The sequence below is a fragment of the Lissotriton helveticus genome, chromosome 3_2, assembly GCF_964261635.1.
Source record: "Lissotriton helveticus chromosome 3_2, aLisHel1.1, whole genome shotgun sequence".
NCBI lineage: Eukaryota > Metazoa > Chordata > Amphibia > Caudata > Salamandridae > Lissotriton > Lissotriton helveticus.
In genome coordinates, this window is record NC_136062.1 from 274,193,034 (window position 1) to 274,218,980 (window position 25,947).

At 44.7% G+C, this 25,947-nt stretch overlaps 1 protein-coding gene across 2 annotated transcripts in view; it reads right to left on the reverse strand.

Moving 5' to 3' along the window:
• Window positions 1-25,947, reverse strand: part of TBC1D2B (TBC1 domain family member 2B) — a 285,950-nt gene that overhangs the window by 72,015 nt on the left and 187,988 nt on the right. For both annotated transcript variants that reach the window (XM_078685205.1, XM_078685204.1), the window contains one exon: window positions 3,918-4,035. In XM_078685205.1, coding sequence (XP_078541331.1) covers window positions 3,918-4,035 — 118 coding nt within the window. The remainder of the gene's footprint in view (window positions 1-3,917; window positions 4,036-25,947) is intronic.

Sequence of the window (25,947 nt, forward strand, 5' to 3'; positions counted from 1 at the left end):
GAATGTGTTTTAACTGCTTTAAAAAAAATAAACCTATCCATTGATGCTAGGTTTACCAGACCAATCAGAGATATATGCAGTCACGGACAAGGATGGTTCGACCATTCATGTACCAAGTTACTAACAGAGCTGAAAAATGCTCTTGCTAAAAAACCTAGGGACACTATCCTAATAACTAAACAAAGAGCTGAATATAAACTTGCATTGAAAAATAGGAGAAGAGATTTACAACAGTAAGCATGGGATTCTCTGAACTAAGCTGCAGAGTTACATAATAATACATTATTCTGGGCTACGGTTAATTCTCCCTTCCTCAGCGAGGATAATATCCCGGTATTAAGCTCTAATGTCCCTAGTGATTGCTGGGTAACGCATTTTTCTAATATTTTTGGTTCTGATTGCGGCCCAGTTACTACCTCATGCAGCTGGCCCGTTCTACCTTTAAATTTTACTGTGGCCGAGGTTGAGTCTGGAATCCGTGCTAGCAAGGGGGGAAAGCTCAGGGACCCGAAGGGGTTCCTATTGATGTTTACAAAGCAGTCCCGGAGATCTGGAGCCCCCTCCTTGCTAATGTTTTTAATGCAGCTGTATGTTCGGACGCTCCAAAAACTTGGGGGGAATCTATTATCATCCCAATCTTCAAAAAGGGTAATAGGTCTGAAGCAAAAAATTACCGCCCCATTTCTCTCCTGGACTCCTCTGTAAAGGTTATGAGCCGAGTTATGTTAGTCAGGCTCGAGGAGTTGGTTGATGAAAAGGGCATCCTGGCGGACAGCCAGTATGGATTTAGGAAAGGTAGGGGCACATTAGACCAATGTTTAAATCTTGACCTCATAATTGGCAAATATGTCTAAGCTAAATGTGGCGCATTATATTTATGTTTTGCTGATCTAAGCAGCGCCTTCGACATGGTCGATCATGCAATTTTATGGCCTTTTTTGTTACGGATGGGAGCCCCTGAGGGTATCATTTTCTTCCTTGCCAGAATGTACCAAAAGCTGCAAACTTGTGTGCGCTTTGGAACCAAGGGAGAATGCACCCCCAAATTTAGCGTTCGACGCGGCATCCCACAAGGTTGTGTTTTAGCCCAGTTATTGTTCATTTTATTTATAAATGAAATTGATGTAATTTTAAAGAGTGTCCAAGCCGATGCACCCAGGTTAAAAGGCGTATCCTTGCCGGTGTTATTATACGCTGATGACGCCGTGCTCCTTTCCAGAACCCATTTGGGTTTACAGCGTTTGATGGATAGATTTTCTCTGTTCATCAAGGACAGGAAACTACTCATTAATAAGGAAAAGACGCATACTATGACCTATGGGGTTAAAAATAATAAATCTAATGCCTTTTTTATTGATGGTAACAAGGTGCAACCAGTTGATTTATTTTGCTATCTTGGAATCACTTTTTCCCATGACAGAAAATGGACCAATGAATTTAACAACATCAGTAATAAAATGGCAAAAAGCGCCCATGGTATCTTCAAATTTGCAGCAAAAATTGGGGACAGGCGAACCAGGGACATGTTGCAAATTTACCAAGCTAGATGCGCTACTATTTCATTGTATGGGGCGGCTATATGGGTTCACAGCTGCGACTATAAATTGCAGTTGGAGGAAAATTCTTTCCTGAAAAAGCTTTTATGTTTACCCACCTCTGCCGCTACTGTATTGATCCATCGGGAATTAGACATCAATTATTTGAATGATCTTCTATCCTTAAGACCTTTAATGTTATGGCGCTCCATATGGCTCCAGGACGAAAAGACCCTCAACAGATCTATAATTGAGGATTGTCTTTCATTGGACTTGTACAGGAAAATCCCATGGATAAAATATGTCTCTGATTGTTATTTACAAATATTTAATCTTAATGTTCTGATCGACCCCAAGGCTGCCTTGAAGATATCAAAAACAGAGCTGAAAGCAATATTTCTGGTTAATTTGGCTAAGAAGAGAGCTTCTGCTAGTCGGTCCATGTTAACTGTCACATTTTCTAGTAGATATTCCCTCACAGAAGGTTTTCCACCATACCTAGCACTGGTGACCAGGCAATCGCACAAGTTTGTCCTGACCAGACTAAGGTTCGGAATAGTACACCATCTGGTGGCCTTGCCTAACCTTAAGCAACATCCTAAAGGACCTTGTCTGTGTGATGGTATATCAAAACAGAGCACCTTGCACTTTTTATTAATATGCAAACTGTACCTGAACTTTCGAATTACGTACCTAAAACCTCTGTTTGTTAAATATGGGGTACGTACAGTTGATGATGCAATGAGACTTATTTTTAACATGAAATCTGCAGACATCTGTTTTTATACTGCTGTGTTTTTAAACAAATCTATTAGTGTGCGTAAAAGTATGATATTCTAATGTATTTGGTCTGTACTCTATGATATTGATTTTAATTTGATGATTTATGTATCGCGTATTTTTAACTTGTGCTTTTATGGTCATTCCTTTTGCACCGAATAAAGCTTCATGAATTGTATTGAATTGAATTGAATGGCAAGTGTATTTGGCAAACGGAACTATGATCAATCCACACAAATGGCTCAGAGGTAAAGACTGCCTTAAAAAGTTACACATCTAAAATTCCTAATAGTACACTGATAACTTTACAAAGTTTTCCAACTTGTTTCATCTGAAAGATAAACTTATGTAATATTAACAAAATGCTTCTGTGTAACAGTTGGTGGTGTTCTCCTGTGCACTGCTACTTACATTAGTGCATAGGAAATCTCCGTGTCAGATAATCATGGAAAGAAAAACACGGAAAACATTTGCCAGCTCCACTGAGTTTTATTAGAATGCAGATCACATAGGGCCAGATGTAGGTAAATCATATTTACCGACTCTTAAATACCGAATTTTACCGATTCGGTATTTAAGAGTCGGTAAATATGAAGGGGGGAGATGTAGGTATTACAGAATCTGTAAATACTGAATCTTTAAGATTCGGTATTTACCGATTCTGTAAATACCGAATCAGTATTGCCCATTGATTCCTATGGGCTTTGAAGCCCATAGGAATCAATGGGCAATACCGATTCTGTAAATACAGAATCGGTAAATACCGAATTTGGCAAGGGTGCAGGGGGTGTCACTTTGACACCCTCTGGCACCCCAAAAATAGGCATGTGCGCCATGAGGCACACAGACATGCCCTAAGGGCATGTCTGTCTGTCACATGGCTAGGTGTGCATGCACACATGTGCATGCACAGCTGAATTCGGTATTTTAACACCCAATTGGATTGTGTGTTAAAATACCAAATTTGTAGGGCCTTTGGGACTCAGAAGAGTCCCACCTACATCTGGGAATTACCGAAATCGGTAAAAATACCGATTCAGTATTTTACAGATTCGGTAAATTTACCGATTCTGTACAAATATGCCCCTACATACCAATCCTTACATACCGGTCGGTAACGGCCGATAATACCGATTTTCGGCCGTTACCGACCGACCTACATCTGGCCCATAAAGTGGTAAAAATTGTCTATGCAGAGAGAAATATTGTGTGAGCGCAGGTAAACTTAGTGCAAAGAGGGAAAATATGTACTTTGCACAGCTTACGGCAAACAGGATTTCTAATAGGTAATTATTGGACTTCAGTGTTGAATTTCATCCTAGTGTATGGATAATTCAAAGGATTATGCATTGGCTATATCCATGGTAAATCATACGACTATGTAGCACTAAAACATTGCATCAACTTTTGAAAAGCTGCACCAGTTCGGAAATCTTATACCCCTGGCCCATAATGTCCATTGCATCATAAAAACTGTGATAATGTGCTCTGCATTCACCACAAGTGACGCTCAAAATAAAAATATAGAGACGACGCTGCATAATCTGTAGTAATCCCAAGGTACAAGATAGCCAAGACTTGCTAATGTTGTTAAAATCATACCTGTGATCCCAGCAGAGTCTTTGTGTAATAGTCACGTGGCATAAAAACCTCCACTATTGTGACCAGACACCAGAAGGCATCCTCTTGCTCCAAATATAAGAGTGCAATTGCTGCTAATCTATAGATGAATTGAAAGATTTTTTAGTTTTGCAAAATATAAAAATTCAGACACAACACAACACATTTTCAACTCAACTACTTAAGCGTACCATGACTTATCACAGATTACTTAACTACTTCTAATTAATGCAGACACCAAAGAAATGTTAACACATGGCAACAGTGCCAGTAACGAATACAATGTAATGCGCAGTTAGACACCTCTTTGTGGGGCAACGTGGCATCTCAGTTTTACAAGGAAGCAACATTTTAATGATGGTTCTGAAATTTACATACCTGCTACATTTTCAGTTCTGAGAAATTTGCAAAAATTCTCAACATTTGGTATTATACAATTTTCTGTAATTTTTTGGCATGCGTGAGAATCGTTTGTGCAGAAATTGTGTTGCTGAAGGACATTTTTTGCTGTAACCAATCTCGTACCAGTATCTCACAAGATTTGTTTTTAAATTTTATTTTACATGAAGTGATGTTTATGTTAAAAAGTCACAATATATTGTCAAACCATATTATTCTCTAAAAGCATAATTTAGCAAAATGTGTATGGAATTTCATGACATTTCACCAAACAAATGATACAACTCCACCCCCACTAGTCAGTAAGTTAGGTCTGCATTAGGATGGTAAATTAACAGAGTGGAGACAGAATGAGTAGGATAATGTCTAAGGGTTTTTAGAAGGGCCAGAGTACTGTAATAGGTTGGCTGAGTAGATGTACAAGTTCTAGCCATCAAATATCGTAAAAGAAAAGGTAAACATGGCATTAGACACATAAGACACAAACTTTGCTTGCTATTTATTGCTTGCTTTTTATTTCTTATAAAGTGTATGCATGTACCCAAATACAGACCACAAAGCAAGTAGCAACTGGAGACGGAACAACATTAAAACATGCATTGGTTTGGCCAATAGGCCTGGTCTTGGCAAGTCGGCATTTTATTTATTAACTTCTTAATAGTAAACATATGCAATACACATTAAACGTGTAAAAGTAATAAACAGTAAAAATACCACGATCTAAAAGTAGTTTGCAAGTTTACAAAAGCAATGGAAGTAAAAAATGAACCATCACAAGAATCAAATAAAAACCAAACATGGCATGATAGAAGGACTTTTTCTACCAGCCCCGACAACGAAGTGGGGCACTTTTTAGGCAGATGTGTCCACATACAAGAGCAAAGAAACCCAACAAAAACTCTCGCCTTGGTCATTTGTGATTCCTTATAGTAAAGTAAGAAATTCCAATATATTCGCATCATTGGACCAACTGCAATGTTACCCAAGCCATGGAGCCTGATTCTGTTTATTTTCTCTCTATTCTGGCACCCTGACATCAAATACCTTTCCTTCCTGCTCAGGGGCATACTGTTCCCTGTTCAGAACCCCTGGCAGAAATGAGACTGCAGGCCAATGTGCCCCATAGTCCTTTCTCCTGCCGGCTGGTGCCTTTCTTGCACCACACTGCGCTGAGCCAAGATGTCAGGACTGTGAGCGGGACAGGGAAGAATAGAGTAGGTTTAAGTTTAGAAGCAGTTGGAACACTGGTAGGCAGGCTTGGCAAGTGTCTCAGTGATGGGAAGTCAGAAGGCTTTTGCTTGAGCATTTAAAAAAAGCAGAGAAATAGAGAACTGTGCCTCTCTGAGGGACAACAGAACGTTTAAAAAGAGAAAAGATACACAATAGACCTCTCTTCCTTGGAATGTCACGGTCAGCATTTTATCAATGTATCAAGTGGCTGTTGGTCTATCATGGTCTATGGACACATTTGCCAAATTATACTTACTCCGATTTCCCAGGTACCCTCTGGTTGAAGTGCTAAGCTTAATGATCTTATCGGCAGACATGCTTTGGATGACCGCAGTTCATCTTTGCCAATGAAGTCAGCAAACCAGGCAGGGTCATATTAGCTCTCAAAGGAATGCAATTGCTCTATTTTTGAGGTAGATCTTATACAGAATTCTCAGAGTTGCAATACTGTATTATAAAAATAGCCACTAATTGGACATCACCCCTTTAGGATAGTGAATGGGGGGTGGGCATTTATCCAGAGTACAGTGATGTTAGTTTACAGCTATATATAGGAGCAAATTATACTTTGACGCTATAGAATATAGAGGGACTTAGTCATTCAGATAGCCAAGTTTTTAATCTAAACTTTTGTTTTAGATAAAATGTAATTGCTTACTTGTAGTTCAAGTTCTCAAGCATTGGATCTTTCATTTATCCACGTGCTTGAATCATTCGGTCAGGCTAGGAATCGCAATAACCTTATTGTAGCAGCAAACAGAATTAAAATGGCCAGAGATTTCAACAACAGTGTTTAGTAGCAGATCGACCTTATTTGAAACAACCCACACTTCACCCCATTAGGAGGTAGTGCTGAGCTCTCCTACGCCACCCGGAGGGCACTCTGCTCAAAGCACAAGTTTGATGCGCTCATACAATAAAAGTGAGCCTATGATTGGGTGGGAAAGAAAGTTACATGTGAATATGTTAAAGATACCAACACTGGAGAAATGCCGCTACAGGCAGGGACATTGGCATTATACAGTGAGGAAAAAGTATGTGCAGGGTTGACACAATTATACGCAAAAAAGGGCAAATTATGCAGCGTAATGCGATATGCCTTTCGATAGTATCGCTTTATTATTATGTAATGTTTGCTCTTATTAACATTCTCTAGGCATAGGTTTCACAGCATAAGTACTATTTTAACACTGTATGGCAATTAGCATCAGAAAGTTAACTAGTTAACCATTCGTTGTTACAATCTGCAGTTTGTGCAGCAGAAGACTGGTTAAGTGGCAAATACAGCAAGCATATATTAACAAACTTGAGTTAGAACAGCAAGCAGTAGATAACATTTGAATAAACTGCCTGCCCCACTGCTGAACCAGCTGCTCCATTCACAAACAGGCATTTGTGTGTGGTAAACGTGTGCCTGCTTTTATATGTGGCTCCTTGGTAAACGTATTGTACAGGTACTGCGGCATAAAGTACAGCAGATGTCACCATGCTTCTGGTAGAATGTGTCCGCTATCCATCCAGGAGTATTCGCCTAGTTATTGCAGAAAGTGATAGACTGACAGCCGTGTTACGTTCTGTTTGGACAATGGGTTGCATTCAACTGGATGGCTAAAAGACACGAACAGTTGGTCTGACGTACATCTTTTGTCTCGCCCATGTAAAATGTAATGCACCTGCAGAACTCCATCGACTGCTGACTATATTGATTAGCGAAAAAAAGTAAAGAATGCAAGTAGGGTAATTTAAATGAAATTCTGCACTGACTTTGGGTATAAACGTAAGGCTGGTTTGTAGGAAGACTTCACATTTGATTTTATAGCAAATGCTTGTAACTCTATTTTCCCTGCTGATGGGAGGGCAAGAAATAGCATTACCTTCTATTAGATACATTTTAGGAGCACTGATGTACTCGTTGCGTATTTCTGCTTATGTACCCATGCAGCATTTCATATAAAGGTATGTTTATGTATGTGAGTGCATATTTGTCATGTATAAATGCCTGCTGTATTTAGTATTGATTGCATATATACATATGTCTTATTATAGTTTGACAATGCAAAAACAACAATTGATGGACAGAATGCAGAACAATGTCATACATTCACCCCAGTACAGAGATACGGGCCTAAATCCATCGTTTTTTTGCACTCCACACCACACCACCCCAGGTCAGACATGGCCATATGCAAATCAGCCTTGACCCTGTGCCTCATGGGAACAGTCCAGCCCGAACTGCCAAGCCATGTCTTTCCTGGACCAGAATCAAGCATCCAAGGACCGGTTTCTGGCTATCAGCCGTCATCAGCCTGGATAGCTTGACTCCAGTGGTGCGGAGAGCATGGGACTCACGTCTGAGCATACCCATCCCACTCGGGGTGACAAATGCAAAAACAACAATTGATTGACAGAATGCAGAACAATGTCATACATTCACCCCAGTACAGAGATCTGGGCCTAAATCCATCGTTTTTTTGCACTCCACACCACCCCAGGTCAGACATGGCCATATGCAAATCAGCCTTGACCCTGTGCCTCATGGGAACAGTCCAGCCCGAACTGCCAAGCCATGTCTTTCCTGGACCGGAATCAAGCATCCTAGGACCGGTTTCTGTCTATCAGCCGTCTTCAGCCAGGATAGCTTGACTCCAGTGGTGTGGAGAGTATGGGACTCACGTCTGAGCATACCCATCACACTCGGGGTGACAAATGCAAAAACAGTTCGGGCTGGACTGTTCCCATGAGGCACAGGGTCAAGGCTTCTTTGCATATGGCCATGTCTGACCTGGGGTGGTGTGGAGTGCAAAAAAACGATGGATTTAGGCCCAGATCTCTGTACTGGGGTGAATGTATGATATTGTTCTGCATTCTGTCCAGCAATTGTTATTTTTGCATTTATTATAGTTTGACAGCATATCACTTATTAATATATCTGCATTTATAGAATTTATAATGTGTAACAAAATTGACTGAAGGTACAATAGAATTAATAAGCAGATTCTTGCATTTTACACCATTAATCACAAGGCCTGAGATTTTGCAAAAGAATCAGAAAAGTGTATTTATGCCTCATACAGACTAGTATTAGCCAGAGAGAAACCTTCAGCTTTCTTCCTGGGAGACTGTGTGTTGTGAGCTGAGCTGCAAACATCTGTAACAAAGACCATCACAACCGCGGAGCCATTATACAAGACAAGCGGAATCTATAGCGTGGCTAATCACCTGCGAGGGAATCCAGGAGCTGAGAGCAAGCTGCTCAGTTCAGTCGAACAGTCATGTCTTGAGTCCTTTCCTGAACTCCAGAAGAGAGGATTAGGCCATATGTGAAGGTAAGGTTGTTTCAGAAATTTGCCACGAGGTAGAAGGAGCATCCTCCGCTGTTGCTCCGGCAGATGCAGGGGGTGTGCGTGAGGGAGGCAGAGCAGAGGAGTCTGGAGGGTTGGTAGAAGTTCAGACGGTGGTTGATGTAGAATTGTGAATAACTTTGCAGGTGTAGATCAGCATCTTGAACTGACATCTCTTCTGAACAGGTAGCCAATGGAGCTTCTTGAGAAGGGGGTGAGGTGGGTCAGTTCGGGGATATCGAGGACGGGTCTGGCTGATGAGTTCTGTATTGTCTGCAGTCTCTTCAGGAGATGTATGGTGATTCCTACACATAGAGCGTTTCCTTAGTCCAGACAGCTGGTGACTAGAGCTTGAGTGACGGTCTGGTGAAGGCAAGAGGTAGTAGTGGTTTGACAATCGCCCCTCGTTAGAGAAAATATTTATGTGGGTAACGTAAAGTAGATAACAATATTACAGGATGGTGCTTTTTGGGGTATCTGACACCCTACTTCCAAAGGTGTATGTTCACATTGGACAAGGAATTCCAATGTGTGAGTCAACTATCCCATAATGAAACCATATTATTCAATCATTAGTCCAAAACATGTATCGTAATGTCCAAACAGATGGGACTTTGTGTTGAACAAAACTTTTCCTGGTGGTTTCCGAAAAAAAAGCAATACAGACAATATGAAACCATAAGATCGTAGGAAAGAGACATACAAAACAAACAATGAATGTAAAAATAGAATCTGAATGGGCATTAGCAGACATTAAGAAACAAAAAATGACATATCGTAGATTGTACAAGTAGCATATGTAGTATCAGAGCATTGACCCACAGAAGGTCAGCCGCTGACATTGGCAGGACAGCCGCTGACATTGGCAGGACAGGTGACCAGGGGATCAGCATGGAGAGATCAAGCAAAGACGTAGTGAACGTATATTGTACGGCGGGTTCATGAGTGTAGGGTAGGAGGTTCATGGTGGCTTGTGTGAGCTAAAATAGTTGTTGAGAGTATCCCAAATACGTCTGGTAGGAGATCGCCACGGCGAGTTCTGAAGTGAAATATTATCAGCCCCTCGTAGGTTGGTGACCCAATTTAACCAGCAGGCAAAGGAGGCTTTGCGGGTGTCCTTCTAGTTACTGAGAATATTCTTGACCGCTGCAGTGAGGAGTAGATCTAGTAAGGCCCTATCATTGTCAGTAAGAACCCGGCTTTGAGGAAACCGAATACCAGGGCCGATAGCTCTCTATTGGGGGAGTATGAGAAAATGTTGGAAAGAAAAGCAAAGATCTTGTCCCAAAAGGGTACCACGTATTCACAGTAGAGCGAAAGGTGTTCGAGATCGCCAATTTTATCCTTGCAGTTCCAACAAACTGTGTCCTTCTTGATATGTGTGAGTGAAGACGCGCAGGTGTCCGGAAAGCTCTATGGAGCAGCCAAAACTTCGTTTGGAAGAGTGCTGGGCTGATTTTGTGTCTCATGTGATGCCCAGGTTTTGGACCAATCCAATTCGGATATTGGAAAAGAGGCGTGTGATTCCCAAAAATGTGTGAGTTGTTTATTGAGGGCTGAGTGGTGTAGGCGTATTGATTTATATAGCCAGGAAACCTGGTGGCCGAGTCTATTTAGTTTAGTTCGGTACTTCGGGAGAGGAGGCCTTGTAGAGAGCTTTGCTTTAGTAATCACTGACTTTATTTTAAAAAAATTATAGAATTCTAGTGAGTCAAGGTGGTATCTGGATTGGACATCTTTGAAGGAGAGGGGGTAGGAGTCACCAAAACACTGGTGGGGGAAGTAGATACATTTTTTAACCCATAAGTCGTTGTGTAGTGGTTTCCCCTTATAAAGGAATGTGTGGTTATGACAAAGCGATTCCATGTTAGAGTGCCTTACACTTATGTCTAAGAGTTTGTCAATTTTCAGTAGAGCGATTTTTGTGTCGTGGAAAATGGATTTTGAGCAAGTGACTGTGTTAAGGTTCGCAGTTAGGACGGCCGCTGGTGCGAGGTTCCTAAGAAGAGCTTTCTCTATGACCAGCCAAACAGGGGTATAGTCGACGGGTGGTGCCAGCCAGTAGGAACCTTGTTTGGCAAGGAACGCCGTCTGATACAGCTTGAAGTCCGCCAAATTGACCCCTCCCAAGGACTAATCCAGGCGAAGTTTCTTTATGCTAATTCTTGCTTTTTCTCCTTCCATAAAAATTTGGAGAGTAAGACGTCCAATTTGTGGTGGAAGTCCGGAGATGATGTGAGGGGCAGCATCGCAATAAGATAGTTCACTAGAGCAGAGATCATCATCTTGCTGGCCTCGACCCTCCCCCACCATGTTATAAAACGAGGAGACCATCCCTCCAAGTGGGTTTCCATTTTTTCTAGGGAGATGGTTTCATTGCGCTGGAGCGTCTCGAGCAGGGTGCTGCCAAATTCAATCCAGAGGTATTTAATAAAACCAGTCTGCCATGAGAGGCCATAGTTACTCAGCATGTCTCTGGTGCCGTAAACGTTCAGGGGCTTAACTTCTGACTTATCGCGATTCAGTTTGTACCCGGAGTGGGCGGAGTACCTCTCTATGGTGGTCATGAGGGCCTCAATGGAAGTATCTGGATTCCCTGTAACCACAAGGATATCCTGTGTACCTCCGAAGTCTACACCCATAATTTCATTGTTACGCTTTATATCTGTGATGAGAGGTTCAAGGGCAAAGAGAAACAGTGCGGGCGAGAGAGGGCAGCCCTGCTTAGTGCCCTGTTCCAAGAGAAATGGGTCCGACAGGGTTACATTTATGGCAATCCGGACAGAGTGGAGTAGAAGGCCATTACCATGTCAGTATAAGTCTTCCCTAGGTTGAAAGATAGCATGCACTGTTTCTTAGAAGTACCAGGACACCCTGTTGAACGCTTTTTCCGCGTCCAGGGGGATGGCAACAGAGGGGGTGGCCGTTATTTGAGCTTTCTCCAGAACGTGGCATAGTAATCTGGTGTTGTCGTTGGACATGCGGTATTTGAGAAACCCCACTTGAGAGCTACTAATCAGTTTTGGGAGGACTGCATTGAGTCTGTTGGCTAGGATTTTTGCAAAGATCTTGCAATCCAGGTTGATAAGCGAGATTGGTCGATAATTCTTTGTTAAGAGGGGGTCTTTTCCTTCTTTTGGGATGACAATAATAGTGGCTTCACCCATTTATTTTGAGACACAGCCCTCCGCGGCAATAGAGTTTAATAATTTTAGTAAGGTAGGGCTAAGAAATTAATAAAACTCCTTGTAGAAGCTGGCTGAGAAGCCATCTGGGCCTGGGGCTTTCTTGCTTTTGAGGAATTTGATAGAGGATGAGAGTTCTTGGTCGGTGATGGAGGACCCTAATGTAGAGCTGCCTTTCTCTTGAAGGTTTAGGGCGATTCAGTGAGTCTAGGTATTCAGAGCATGCCTCCGTGTCTAATGTCAACTTGTTTTTGTAGAGGTCTTCGCAGAAGGCTTGGAAGGTGTCTAGTATTTTGTTTTGCTTGGTATGGGTGGCATTAGTGGGATCTTTAATCGATGCTATAGTAAATTGCTTCTGCTTATGTTTGAGGTAGGACGCTAGCAGTTTCCCTGCTCTATTTCCCTCAAATAGATTGAGTGCTTTGAATTTATTTATCCACACTCCAGCGCGTTTGCTCACAATGACTTGTTGACTTGTTGTCTACATTAGCAGAATAGGAAATTACTAGTGATTTGATCTCTTTCTCTAGCGGGTCAAGTTCCAGATTCAATTTTTTGTTGTTCTGTGCTCTGATACCTATAATGACACCCTTAATCGTAGCTTTGAGCGCGTCCATAGGGTGGAAGTGTTTGTATCAGGGAGATCATTTAATGTGATGTATTCCTGAATGGCATTCTCAATCTGCCGTTTGTTCCCTGGATCCGAGAGTATGTCTTCGCTAAAGCGCCAACGCTTCGGGGGTAGGATAGAGTGGGTACCTGCGAGAGTGGTGCTGATACAGGAATGGTTGGAAACTAGTTTGGGCGCTATGTCTGTTTCCTCTATGAGATGTGTGAATAAACTGGAGAGTAAAATGTAGTCAATCCTAGAGTAGGAATTATGTAGTGCTGAGTAAAATGTGCAATCTCACACATCTGGATGTTGGAGTCGCCAAGGATCTCTTAGGTTAAATTTGGAACAGATATGTTTGAGTGTCTCATGTGAGCGGGAGGATTGGTATGTGCATTTAGATTGCCGGTCTATAAGGGGGTCTAACAGGAGGTTGAAGTCACCACCTACTACAATGAGGTTGTCTTGAGGTAGATTCTCAATAGTAGCGTTAGGCCCATATATATTTACCACGTGAATTGGGTCTTCATCTCTCATTAGGTGCGTGACTAAGAGCCTTCCATTCGTGTCGTGAGGGTGTGAGGAGATGGTAATGTTGGATTTTTTGGAGATTAGAGTGATCACACTTCTTTTCTTATGAATGGCCGGGGAACATAGAGTATGAGAGATCCAGTGATGTTTTATGAACCCTATATCCGCTTCCGAGAGTTTTGGCTCCTGAAGCAGGATGACGTCACCTTTGGACTTGGCTAAATACTCAAAGACTTTTCTGTGTTTCACTGGGTGAGTAAGGCCTTTGACGTTCAGAGAAACGATAGTAAGGTTTTCGGCCAGGGTTTTAATATGAGCCATCTAAGTGTCAGTAATTGCTAGAGGCTTGAGCGGCATTGTGGTGGGTGTGGACAGGAAGGCGGTGTCTCTGAAGTGTATTACTGGAGAAGTAGGGTGGAATACGTGTGGCGTCTGGTTTTGAGTCTGCGTGCGGTATAAGGCATACGAGATACTACATTTGAGCTTAGATCAACAAATAGACAAAAATTAAATAGGAAAAAAAAGGAAACAGACAAAGTTACATTTAACCCCAAACCCTGCATCCCCCCTCTCATCCTACCCCCCTTCTCTCCCCTTCCCACCCACCCCTTTCAAACCACCCCCCTTCCCCAGAAAAACTCGAAGACAGGAGCTGCGACGGCAGTACTGTCTAAAGGCAACACAGAGAGACATAATGGAACAGTGTCTCATCAGGAGAAATGTGTGTAAGAGAACTACGCCACACCATAAGTTTAAAAGGAGAGCAGTGAAACTGGAACAATTAAGGCTTGAGGATACTCTAAAAGAGTGAAACTTATAAGTACATGAGTCACTAATACCACTTAATGTAAACTCGGAACTTGTATGAACATAGTGAACCATGCTAAGTTTTATGAACTACAGTGCCCAGAGGTTTCCAATGATCTGCATCATGTAGTGGTCCATTAGGGCATGTAGACAACTTAAACAGAAGAACCATTAGCTGCCAACTTCTAGGGTTGTTGAGAAGCGACTGAGTCTGCATGAGCTATAAAGCGGACAGGGCCGCAAAGCCATCAGAGAACCCCCGGCACTACCGGGTAGGAATATCAGGTGGATCGACCAATAGTGTCCGTAGGGCTGTTAGGCAACACCTTGCATTGTGACATAACCCATGCAGTGAGATCGTAACACCCCGAAAGGGGGAGCAAGACATGTGATACAGGTGAGAGATATGCAACTGTGAGACAACATCTTATACAGCATTAGTGGGCGCCTAGTGATGTGGATGCCAACGCATTAACATGGAATAACATATTAAATCATTCTAGCAAGAAGGTAGCGAGAAGACAGCAATACCAGTGGGTCACACAGATCAAGCATTTCAAGGAATAGCAGCGTCATGGATATCGAATTTCCGCTTGTTGGATGAGCCGCTAAACAGGTCCATATCCTGTGAAGGAGAGTCTTCTAGATGATGTATAAAGTCTTGGGGGTTAGTAAAGAGATGTGTTTTGCCATTTTCGATTAACTTAAATTTCGATGGGCCTGCAAAAGAGAATTGAATGTTCTTCGCCTTCAGTTTGTCTCTCAGTTAAAGGAATCCTTTCTTGGTATCGACAGTCTCCTTGGAATAGTCTTGCGTGAATATTATGCGTTGGCCTTCCCAGGAGACGTGATGATTTTTCCTGGCAAATTGTATGATGGCCTCTGCGTGCTGGTAGCGGAGCGGCTTACATATCATGGGTCTGGGACCTTTCCTCCCTGGAACGTTGAACATTGGTATTCTGTGCGCCCTGTCAAGTTCCAGGCGGTCATGGTATTTAATCCCCGTGATCATCGGTATCCAAGCCTCAAGAAAAGCCACACAGGAGCCTGCATCTTTCTCGGATTCCTCCGGAATGCCAAAGATACGTACATTTCCTCTCCAGTTACGATCCTCCAATTCTGCATTTTGTCTCTTGAGTTCATTTGTGGCGCTCTGGAGGTGTTTAATGACTTTGGAGGATTGGGAGGTCCTGTCTTCTACATCGCTTAGACGGTGTTCCGCCTCACAGATGCTCTTGTTCATTGTGCTCATGTCTGCGCGGATTGCTGTAAGTTCCAACTGCATGGAGTCAGTGTTATTTTTCGTCGATTTCACCAAATCATGGACCTCCGCTATTTTTAAAAAAATCATGTCCATTGTGCCGGTCAGACCCGATTTAGCCTTAATTGGAGATACCGATATCGCTGGTTCCGGTCGTACTTTCTTATTGTTGGTTCTGCTTTCCCTATCCGCCATCATCAGGCAGGGTTGGAGTGGTTGAGGTGGAAAACTGGTAGATACAAACTCTTCCTTTCTCTCTCTTACTGGTAGATTACTGGTAGATTCAGCCTCTCTCTTGTCAGTGACCAAGTACGAACTCTGTCAGTGCGGCCAGTGCAGCAATGTTGCACCCCACTGCGCGCGTTCGCTGCGATGGGCAAAAGTACAATGCAAGAGTACAATGCAGGGATGCAATGCAGGGATGCGCTGCAGCGCTGGGGTGGTGAGCGACGGTTGCTAGTGGGTTGCTCTGGTTCGGTGCTGAGTGTGAGTCTGTGTTACAATGAGTGAGGTTTGAATTGCCAGCACTGACAGAGTAGCTACCGGAGAACAACTTCCCACGATTCAGAGATGTTACTGTGGAAGCAGGCACAGATGGAACACAGGAGTTACACAGATGTTAGTGGAATGACAGTGGTTTTGGTGGAGGCAAGAATCACAGTCACTATGTGGCAAGACCAGCGTTCAATTCATCAGTATACAATCCACAGCCAGGTACCATGTATAGGTGGAGGTGTACGATCGGAAGATAGGGCTACCTCAGGTCTACCATAGGGCTGCAGGGCTGCCGCAGCACGAGTGTGTCGTAGAAAGGTTCTAGACACTCACCACTTCGTTGCTGGAGCGCTGGGTCGCTAGTATGTGATGCGGCAGTTGGATAAAGAATCGCTTGGTGCGGTTGCAGGCTGGCACAATTGCACTCTCATTCACTCTTTCCCTCGATCAGCGAGGCAGACGAAGACCTGAAAAAGTGCACTCACTTTCACTCGATCAGCGTGGCAGACGAAGACCTGGACTCCCTAGTGAGCAGGTCGCCGAGCGCTGCAGGTGCACATAGGATCTGGGCTTTGGGCTCCGGTCTGGAATGCAGGTGTCACCATTGCCACCAATGCCGCCATTACTGAGCTCCGATCTGGAATGTAGGTGTCACCATTGCCGCTAGTGCCGCCATTACTGAGTCAGGCACCACGATGTATAAATCTCGCCTTCTAGCAGTCTTGCTGTTGGATGTTGGAGCGCCTGGACATCAAGGGTTATCAGGGGTTGTTGTATGCGTGCACAGAGTCTGAGAGAAAAGAAAGCGCTCTCCCTAGGCCCTGGTTTGAACTGCGAGTGCCGCCATAATCGCCATTGCAGAGTCAGGCTACCCGGTGAGGGAATTCTCGCTCACAATCTGCCGGTACTCCTGATAACATACCACACTCCTTCTTAGGGTGAAGACTGCAAAGGGTGACAGCAAGGAATGGCATGTGTGCACGGAACACACAGAGGCAGCAAATTACTCGGTGTACATGTCTGTCGCGGGTGCCACCGCCATTTTGGCTCTCCTGTTCAGCAACCATGCAGCAGCCCACACAATAGCAAATTTGGTGTGTTGGAGGCCGTCAAACCAGGATATTTTAGTCCTGACGAGTTCTACAGGTCCCGGCAGGGTGGAAAACTGGGTGTGGTCACCGTCTTGCATTATATCTCCCGAGGTCATGAATTCCATGTAACTATATACAGTAATGGGTATACAGTGTGATGATCTCAGGAAACGGCACTTCTGCGAGGTGTGGCAAATACAAAAGAAAATAATTGTTCATCTAATCAGTCATGAAGTAAAAAACTCAAAACTTGCTCAATTACGGGTCAGGTCGCAGAGAGAAAAGAAGTAACAGTTGCTATCGGAAAATGGGGGGGGGGATGATAATAAAAGAGCAATTGTGTTTAACTAGAACCTACAGCTTTAAGAGTCTATGATTGTCATGTAAACAGATCCCTTTGTGAGCTTGTGAACAATGGTATTGATTAGCTCACACCTGTTAGTGTGTTATAGTAGTGGTGACAGATAGGTAAGTATGCACCATCCAATATGTGCCTGCGTAAAATTAAAACAAATGCCAGTGAAAACAATCTGAAAAGGCAGAAACGCTAATGGCACCCCAGTGATGGTAAAATCAGTATAACTTATTTAAGAATCCGTATTGGTTTTTACATATGTTCAACGTCCTAGAATAAGGCTGTATTAGAACTATGTAAACATACACTGAATGAGCCCAGGTATAGTATTCCTATACCTACAATTATATATAGACACATATATACCTACAAGTCACTCCTATGGCAGGCCTTAACAATCCTGGAGGCAGAGTGCTTGGTTTTATGTGAGATGGTGCTCTAGCATGAGCTGATCCTGTATGCAGCTTTCGGAACCATGTCCTTATAGCTGTTCTATGATATAAATGTAAATGTAAATGTGGGATTCTTGTAAAGCGCACTGTTACTCTACCTGAGTGTCCTGGCGATGTAGACCGCTGGGGAACCTGGTTTTCCCTGTGAGATGGTCCCTTTCTGGGTATCTCCAGGGTGAAACCAGGCATCCATGGCATCTGTGGGGGGCCGTTGTAGAGATGAGGCAAGCTTAATGCCCAGAGTTGCCGAGTGTGTTCCCTGGTTAGAGTAGGCACTGAGGCGAGAATTATCAAGTCCGTTGACCCTGGTCCAAGATCCTGCCGCATCTGGAATTGAACCCTGGGACCGGGCCGTTCTCTGCTTACAGGTCTGCCGCCTCTAACCAGTGAGCCACACCACTCCACAAATATAGCCATACCATATACTCTAAAGTACATTATAATCCTCGCGGTTAATGCTAACTTTGGTTTGGCTTTATCAAAACATGTCGTGTAAGGTGTCATACGCTTTGGAATACTACTGCCCCCCCCCCGCCAGTTCTGGCGGCGGGGGTAGCATTCCACCCTTCTAGAGGGAGAAGACATGTAGTTGTAGCTTTACCCGGTTAAAGTTAAACAGAGCCTCAGCATCACGAAATGGATGCTGCTGCCACAGACACGAGTCTGACCTCCTGCTGCTGGACGCAACACCGACAGGGGAGGCGTGGACAATAGGTTTCCTGCCTTGGGAGGTGCGAGCAATCTAGTTGATGAGAGTGAAGTAGAGGAGGATGACAATAGCCAGGTCCTAGTGGGAGTACTTAACCAGGCTAACCTAAGCTTACATGGGACTGGAGAGGGCCTCGTACCTCACAGACCCCCAAGCAGGCTTAACTCTGAGCACAGAAGGAGGAGATCCCTATCCAGGGAATCTCACCACTCTGGTGTCTCAATAGGGTCAGATGCTATCAGGAGAATTTCTTCCCCTGAGAGAAGAGAACATCAGGCCAGAATGAGAGAAGTCAATCTGAGGATTGAGAGGCAAGAACTTGCCATCGCCAAAGAGAGACTTGCTCTTGCAAGAGAGCAAAAGTTAAGTGGGTTATAACCCACTGGTGGCAGCATTATCCCTAAGGATAAAGATAAGTCCTATGCTACTAGAAACCTAAGCAAGATTGTCCCACCCTACAAGATAGGGGATGACATCCATAAATGGATAACTGCTTTGGAGAGGGCTTGCAAAGCACAGCAGGTACCCCAAAGTCAGTGGGCAGCAATCTTATGGCTCTCCTTTTCAGAAAAAGGTAGAGACAAGCTCCTCACAGTTAGTGATGAGGATGCTCACAACTACACAGTCCTGAAGAGTGCTCTGATTGATGGGTTTGGGCTAACCACTGAACAGTGTAGGTTGCTGTTCAGGGATACCCAGAAGAGACAGACTCAGGATTGGACTGATTTTGTAGATTGTGCCACTAAGGCTCTGGAAGGCTGGTTACTGGGAAGTAAAGTTAAGGGCTATACAGGATTGTATAATTTGATCATGAGAGAGAACAAATACTTAATAATTGTCAGAACCAGTTGTTGCATCAGCACCTGATTGACTGATCTGACCTCTTCCCAAGAATTGGGAAAGAAGGCAGACAAATGGGTCAGAACCAGGGTGAAGCAGAAAAACCAGAACCAGGGTGGTGATCAGAAGAAGCCAGACCAAAAGGGTGGGGATCAGAAAGTAAAAGACCAGAAGTCTTCAACAGGTCTCCAAAAAGCTTCTATTGAAAGGTGGCCAAAGAAAACCCTGGTGCAATATCTGTAAAAGTAATACTCACTGGACCAGTGATTGCACCAAAAAGGAGGCAGCTCCAGCCACCATTGCCTCTAAGGCAACTGTTCCCCCTAGTACAGCTAATAGTGGTGGTTCTCAAGAGAAGGGTGTAGTAGGGTTAACCCGGGGAACTGAGATGGACTCTGGCCTAGTCAGAGTACCAACTCAAGCTGTCCTTGTCTGTGATGTGGACATGGCTATGTCCTCTACTGTGAGCCCCAGTAACCTGGGCAAGTACCTTTAATTAATAATAAAGTGGATCAGGCCTACAGGGACACATGTGCCAGTGTAACCATGGTGACGCCTAACTTTGTGAACCCTGGACAGATCATTCTAGGTGACAATTACCTAGTGACCAATACTCGCAATGTCACTACCACCCATAGTATGACAATTGTTAATTTCTCCTGGGGAGGGGTAACAGGCCTCAAGAAGGTTGTTGTTAGTTTTGACCTACCTGTAGAATGTTTGTTGGGCAATGATCTAGAATCTTCAGCCTAGTGTGAAGTGGAGAATAGGACTCATGCAGAGATGCTGGGCATATCAGCACATGTCCTTGCTGTGACCAGGTCACAGGCCAAAAAGTGTCAAACTGAACAGGCACTGGATCCTGAAACTATGGACCAGTTGCCTACCAAGAGAAAGAGCAGTAGGGTTAAGGCAGTACCTTCCCCCTGCCTCAGAGTGAAGATCAGCCTTCTGAGGAAGCTGATAGTGAGACCCAAGAAGGAACTGTCCTAGAAGAGCTTGAGCCTGATCAGGTTGAGTTTCTTGGGACAGGGGGACCTTAAAGGGCAGACCTGAGGCAGGTGCAGCTGGACTGCCCCTCTCTTGAACCCCTCAGACAGCAAGCTGCTGCTGAGGCTGCTGGGAATGCTACAGGTATCCACAGAGTGTATTGGGATGAAGGGATCCTTTATTCAGAGGCTAGAGACCTCAAGCCTGGTGCTTCCAGGAGGTTGGTCATACCTTTGACATTTAGGGGCTTCCTTCTTACCTTAGCCCATGATATTCCCTTAGCAGGACATCTTGGCCAGAACATGACTTGGGACAGGCTTGTCCCTCACTTTCACTGGCCACACATATCAGAAGATACCAAGGAGTTTTGTCGCTCCTGTGTCACCTGCCAAGCCAGTGGCAAATCAGGTGGCACCAAAAAGGCCCCCCTTATACCACTACCTGTGGTGAGGGTACCCTTTGAAAGAGTTGGGATTGACATTGTTGGACCAATGGATCCCCCAAACTGCCTCTGGGCACAGATTTATACTGGTGGTAGTGGATCATGCCACCAGGTATCCAGAAGCTATACCCTTAAGGACCACAACAGCCCCTGTTGTGGCAAGAGCCCTCCTTGGAGTTTTCTCCAGAGTGGGGTTCCCGAAAGAGGTTGTCTCAGATAGAGGTGCAAACTTCATGTCTGGGTATTTGACTGCTCACATTGCTTTTCCAAAACTGACCTGAGGATCTGTTGCTGTACTCTCCCTTTTGTCCAGCGGCCCAGCTCGCCTCCCCACACGCCCGCACTCGCTGGTGGGAGCGCTCTCTGCAGTTGGCAGAAGCACACACCGCTCCCAGCTGAGAGCGCTGTGGGTTGAGGCTCGACGGGGATATCACTTGAACTACTCCGTCCGGGGGACTGCGAGGACCAGCAATCCCAAAACTAGCGCAGCTGGTGCCTCTTCCCCCGGCGGCCACGCCCACCGCCTTCCCGGTTATTAGTGACTGGCTCTTCTCGGGGACGCGCGCGGGACGGAGCACGGGGCGAAGCCCGGGCCAAGGGCGGGCCCGTTTAAGCCCGTTCAAGACCGGGCAAGACTGGACTGGGCCACCATATTAGGTTTTAAATCTAATTCGGCCCTGTTTATTGTATCGCTTTTTAGTTGAAGTATGTCCCCGAGGGGTACAAGGAGCAACAAAGCCCTTCGCACGGCCCAAACCATCGGCCCAATTGACCAATTTATTGCCAAGGCTAATGATGCCATTAATCAGGGCGTACTTCTTCTGGAACGGAGGGTCTCTCAGGATTTGAACGCCGCTAAGCGTTCCTCACTGGGCCTACTGGCGACAGTCAAATCTCCTGGAAACCCTCCAGCTCCAGTTACTCTTCTAGCTAACCATGCCGATCCTCTCTTAGTTCCAGCTACAGTGGACTTATCAGTCTCACTTGAATTTTCAGCCCTCCAGCAAACCCAATTATCTTCGTCACTGGAGCAAACCCCGGCTCTTTTTATTAGCCCGACCCGGGTTGACCCTATCTCTACTGTCATACGGGGAATCAGGGAGGGCGCGATCCCCAAGAACAAAAAGTCGAAAAAGATCCCCCGCCATATCAGGAGTCCACAGCTCATTAACCATTCTGAAATCGGGTCTCCAATAGCTCCGCTTTCTAATTCACATTTAATTTCTGTTCCCCACTCTGCTAATCAAGCAGTCCCCCCGCCTACCGAAGGGGCCTGCACTCCTACTGTTACCCAAAATCCTTCCCCTACACCACTCATTTTTAGCCCCCATCTTAGTTCCAGTTCTATAGCAGACTCCAGTAGTTGTCCCTCTGAGCTTAATAATGAACTACTCGACAGCATTGGGGCACTATTTAAATCCTATCTTCACCCGTTCGAACATATTCTCACCAACATAGCGAAGCAGTTAGATGTGCTATCGTCATCACTAAAATCTACCACAGGGCCTCCAATTGCCCAAACCCTAGTCACCAAACCTATTCCTAAAAATTCTAGCATTAGGGCCCCGGCAACCAGTCGCCCGGCAACCAGCCGCCCTGCCACAGAAGCAACTAGTTCTACAACAGTAACATCAACCAGACCCAATCCCCCCCATCAAAGACAGTAAATGTTCCCACCCCAGCAGTCACCTCTCTTCCCACCCCCGTCCTTTTACCAGCTCAGCCCACTGTTCCATCCACTAAACATTCTAATACACGCGACCAACATATTGCCACCCATAGGACTAGGAGGAAGGGGACCCCTCCTATCCATCTTCCTCCCGAAGCAGCTCCCTTCGTCGTTATTATGACGGGGGTTCCAGAGCTGAATTCTAGCTCGGACGAACCCAGTTGGTCCCTTAGAAATAAGGTTCTACACTGGTTATCTAGTAACAGGCCCCTCCCCCCTACGCCAACAATAGAGTTACTTCAGTACGGCGAGTTTCTTGGCTAGGTAAAGCACATAAAACACTCCAGGGAGATTGTGTAATTGTGAATTTCGAAGATCCTCACACAGTAGAGCATATATGCTCCTGGGGTCCTCAATACTCATCCGATGGTATCAGTACTAGAAGACTTTCCTTTTTTTATCCTCCAGTCCAGCACTATAATACTGGGCCAGAGTGGAACTGGACCCAAGTTGGAAACTGGAACCCTAGACGGGACTGGAACAGCAGGTCTAGGTATGGGGGGAGTGATGTAGCTCCCTCATTTGGCTGGGGCGGAATCCCATTGTCCAACAGATATGACTGTTTGGAAATGGTTGATTGACCATCACCCGTCAGCCTTCATGTTAATCTCCCATCACCTTCCCCCGATCATTGCGATATGGCGCAGACCTCGGTCATGCTGCCGAGCATAACATCTTTCTCTGCTGCACCCAACTCAGATGCACCCATCCCAGACCTGTTAACTGCCACACCCACCTCTCCTCGGTCTTCATTCCTTACCAAATATGCACTTACTACCTCTGTTCACCAATCTACCAACTCACCTGCTTCTTTTTTTCCTCTAAAACTCTCTCAATCCACACACGCCACTTCACCTAAACCGATTATCATTAAGAGTTCTCTCCCATCGTTCCATTTTTCCGTCCTATTTTGGAACGTAGCGGGTCTCCGCTCAAAACTGAAAATCAAATCCTGCCTGGATCTTGTTTCTTCTTTTAAAATAATCTGCCTCCAGGAAACGTGGGCTATAGATCCGATACACCTGCAGGGCTTTATTACGTTCCACTCACCTGCCAGCCCTACCACTCATGGCAGATCCAAGGGGGGTTTAGTTGTTTATTTGTGTAATACCTTACCTATGCTGAAATCATCTGTTTTACATAACACCCCGAATTTCCAAATTATCCTGGTTGAATTTAGTAAAAGTACTGTTTATATTTGTGTTACTTTTTATAACAATTTTAGTGTATCTGAATGTATCAAATGTGTGAAAGAAATCTCTTCTCTGATTATCGAATATCGTAATAACCATCCAACATCTCTATGTCACACAATATGGGGGGGGTGATTTTAATGTTCCATTGTGCCCTAATTATAGCAAAGGAATTTGTGGTTGGCAGGACGAAAATGATTGTCCATTAACTCATTTTATTCATTCCTGTGTTGGTAACGCTTTGAATGATAGTCTGGCTGAAATGGAACTTGACTTTGCTAATGTGTTGGTACATCCCCCTATTGATTTTAAGCCTACCTTTCATGGTAGGGGTATGCGGACCACTATCGATTTTATCTTATGCTCGACACTGCTAAAAGGTAATCTCCAACGGTTTAGCACGGGTTCTGATATTTCAAGCGATCACTACCCTAACAGTATCATTCTGTCCATCCCATATGGCGGCCCCCAACCTATTAAGATCAGCCACTTAACCCAGCAGTCACTGGCCATGGACAGAGAGAATGGCTTTTAAGTTAAATGGTCTAAAATTGACCCTCTAGTTACAAGCGCCAAAGTCATATCCAATTCCCTCCCATGGATAAACAACTGTCTTGCTGAAGATTCTTCACCCCAGTTGATTTTAACTAGTTTTCAAGAGATTTTATCAGTAATGCGTTCAGTGTTATCCAGAAAATATAATCCTGCTACGAAAGGTTCTATGGGATGGTTCGACAAAGCTTGTCGCAAAGCCTTATCAGCCTTAAAAAAGGCTACAAATAGCACCAACAGAATTCCTTCCCTGATAGCCAAATTAAGAAAGGACTACAAGGTGGCCCAACAGACCTGTAAAAAGGCTCTAAGGAAAAACCTATGGGCCCAATTACATGATTGCTGTCTAACCAAAGATAGCGCCCAGTTTTGGCGTGTCATCAAATCACCCTTTTTAGCAGATGATAATAGACCGCAGCACTTAGATGTGGCTATTTCTGCAGAGCTTTGGGTGTCCCATTTTTCGAAAATATTTGGGGGGCCCCCCGACCCTGCCCTATAGTAGATACACCACATGTTGATCTCGATGGTGCTCCAACTTATCCCATCGACTTGCATTTTAGCTTAGGCGAGGTTTTGCACGCTTTAACGCGTTCAAAAACAGGAAAAGCGCCCGGCCCAGACGGTGTCCCTCTGGACATCTTCTCTAGCAACCTAGAATTGTGGGCTCCAGTCGTCACCCAGGTGATGGCGGCAGTCTCGTCGAATGGCCTCTTGGACTCCTGGTCCTCCTCCATATTATTGCCGATCTTCAAAAAGGGGGATCGTACCAACCCTGCCTGTTACAGACCAATTTCCCTCCTGGACTCACTGGGGAAAGTCGCCGGGCGCCTACTCCTGGAACGACTCCAGGACTGGGCGTCGGAAAACAACATCCTAACCGATCTCCAGTATGGGTTCCAGGAGGGCCTTGGTACGATAGAACAGGCATTAAACCTAACCTTATTGATTGGCAAATATGTAGGAGCGAAGCGCGGTAACTTGTATGCAGTCTACATCGACCTCAGTTCCGCCTTCGATTGTGTGATCCACTCCAAGCTATGGTCCATTCTGAGCGATCTTGGAGTGGATCCCCCTCTCGTTAACTACTTGCACGAGCTCTACTCCGACGCTACTGCGTGCGTGAGGTTTGGGCTAGCCGGAGAACTAACATCTTCTTTTCCCGTTACGAGAGAAGTAAGGCAGGGTTGTGTCCTGGCCCCTTTCCTTTTCAACCTCTATACCAACGGGGTTGAAAAGGCCCTGTTAAAGGGAAGCCAGGACCTCCCTACTATTAACCACCGCTCAATCCTTGCCTTACTGTACGCGGACGATTCCGTCATTCTAGCTAGGACCCTAATTCAGTTGCAGAAACAAGTAGACAAGTATAATCAGTTCATGTCCTCCCTGGGACTAAAAGTCAACAAGAGCAAGACTTTTGTTATGCACTTTGGTCCTAAAGTAAAACATCCCAAATCTATCTACCTAGAACAGGTCAGACTGGAGCGAGCCAGGGAATACCCCTACCTAGGCATTTTAATGGACGACCAACTAGCCTGGAAACAGGCTGTGGCTTGCAGAAAAATGCACTTTCAAAGAGCAACTTCAGCCCTGGTTTCCTTTTCTCGTAAACTGGGCAAACCTGCTCCTAAAGAGCTACTTAAAATCTATCAAGCAAAATGCCATAGCGTAGCCACTTATGGCGCTCCCGTTTGGGGTCACGCCCAGGTTGATAGCCTACAATTAGTCCAAACTAAGTTTATTAAATATATCCTGGCTTTACCTAGCAGCGCTCCAATATACGGCTCCCATATCGAGCTG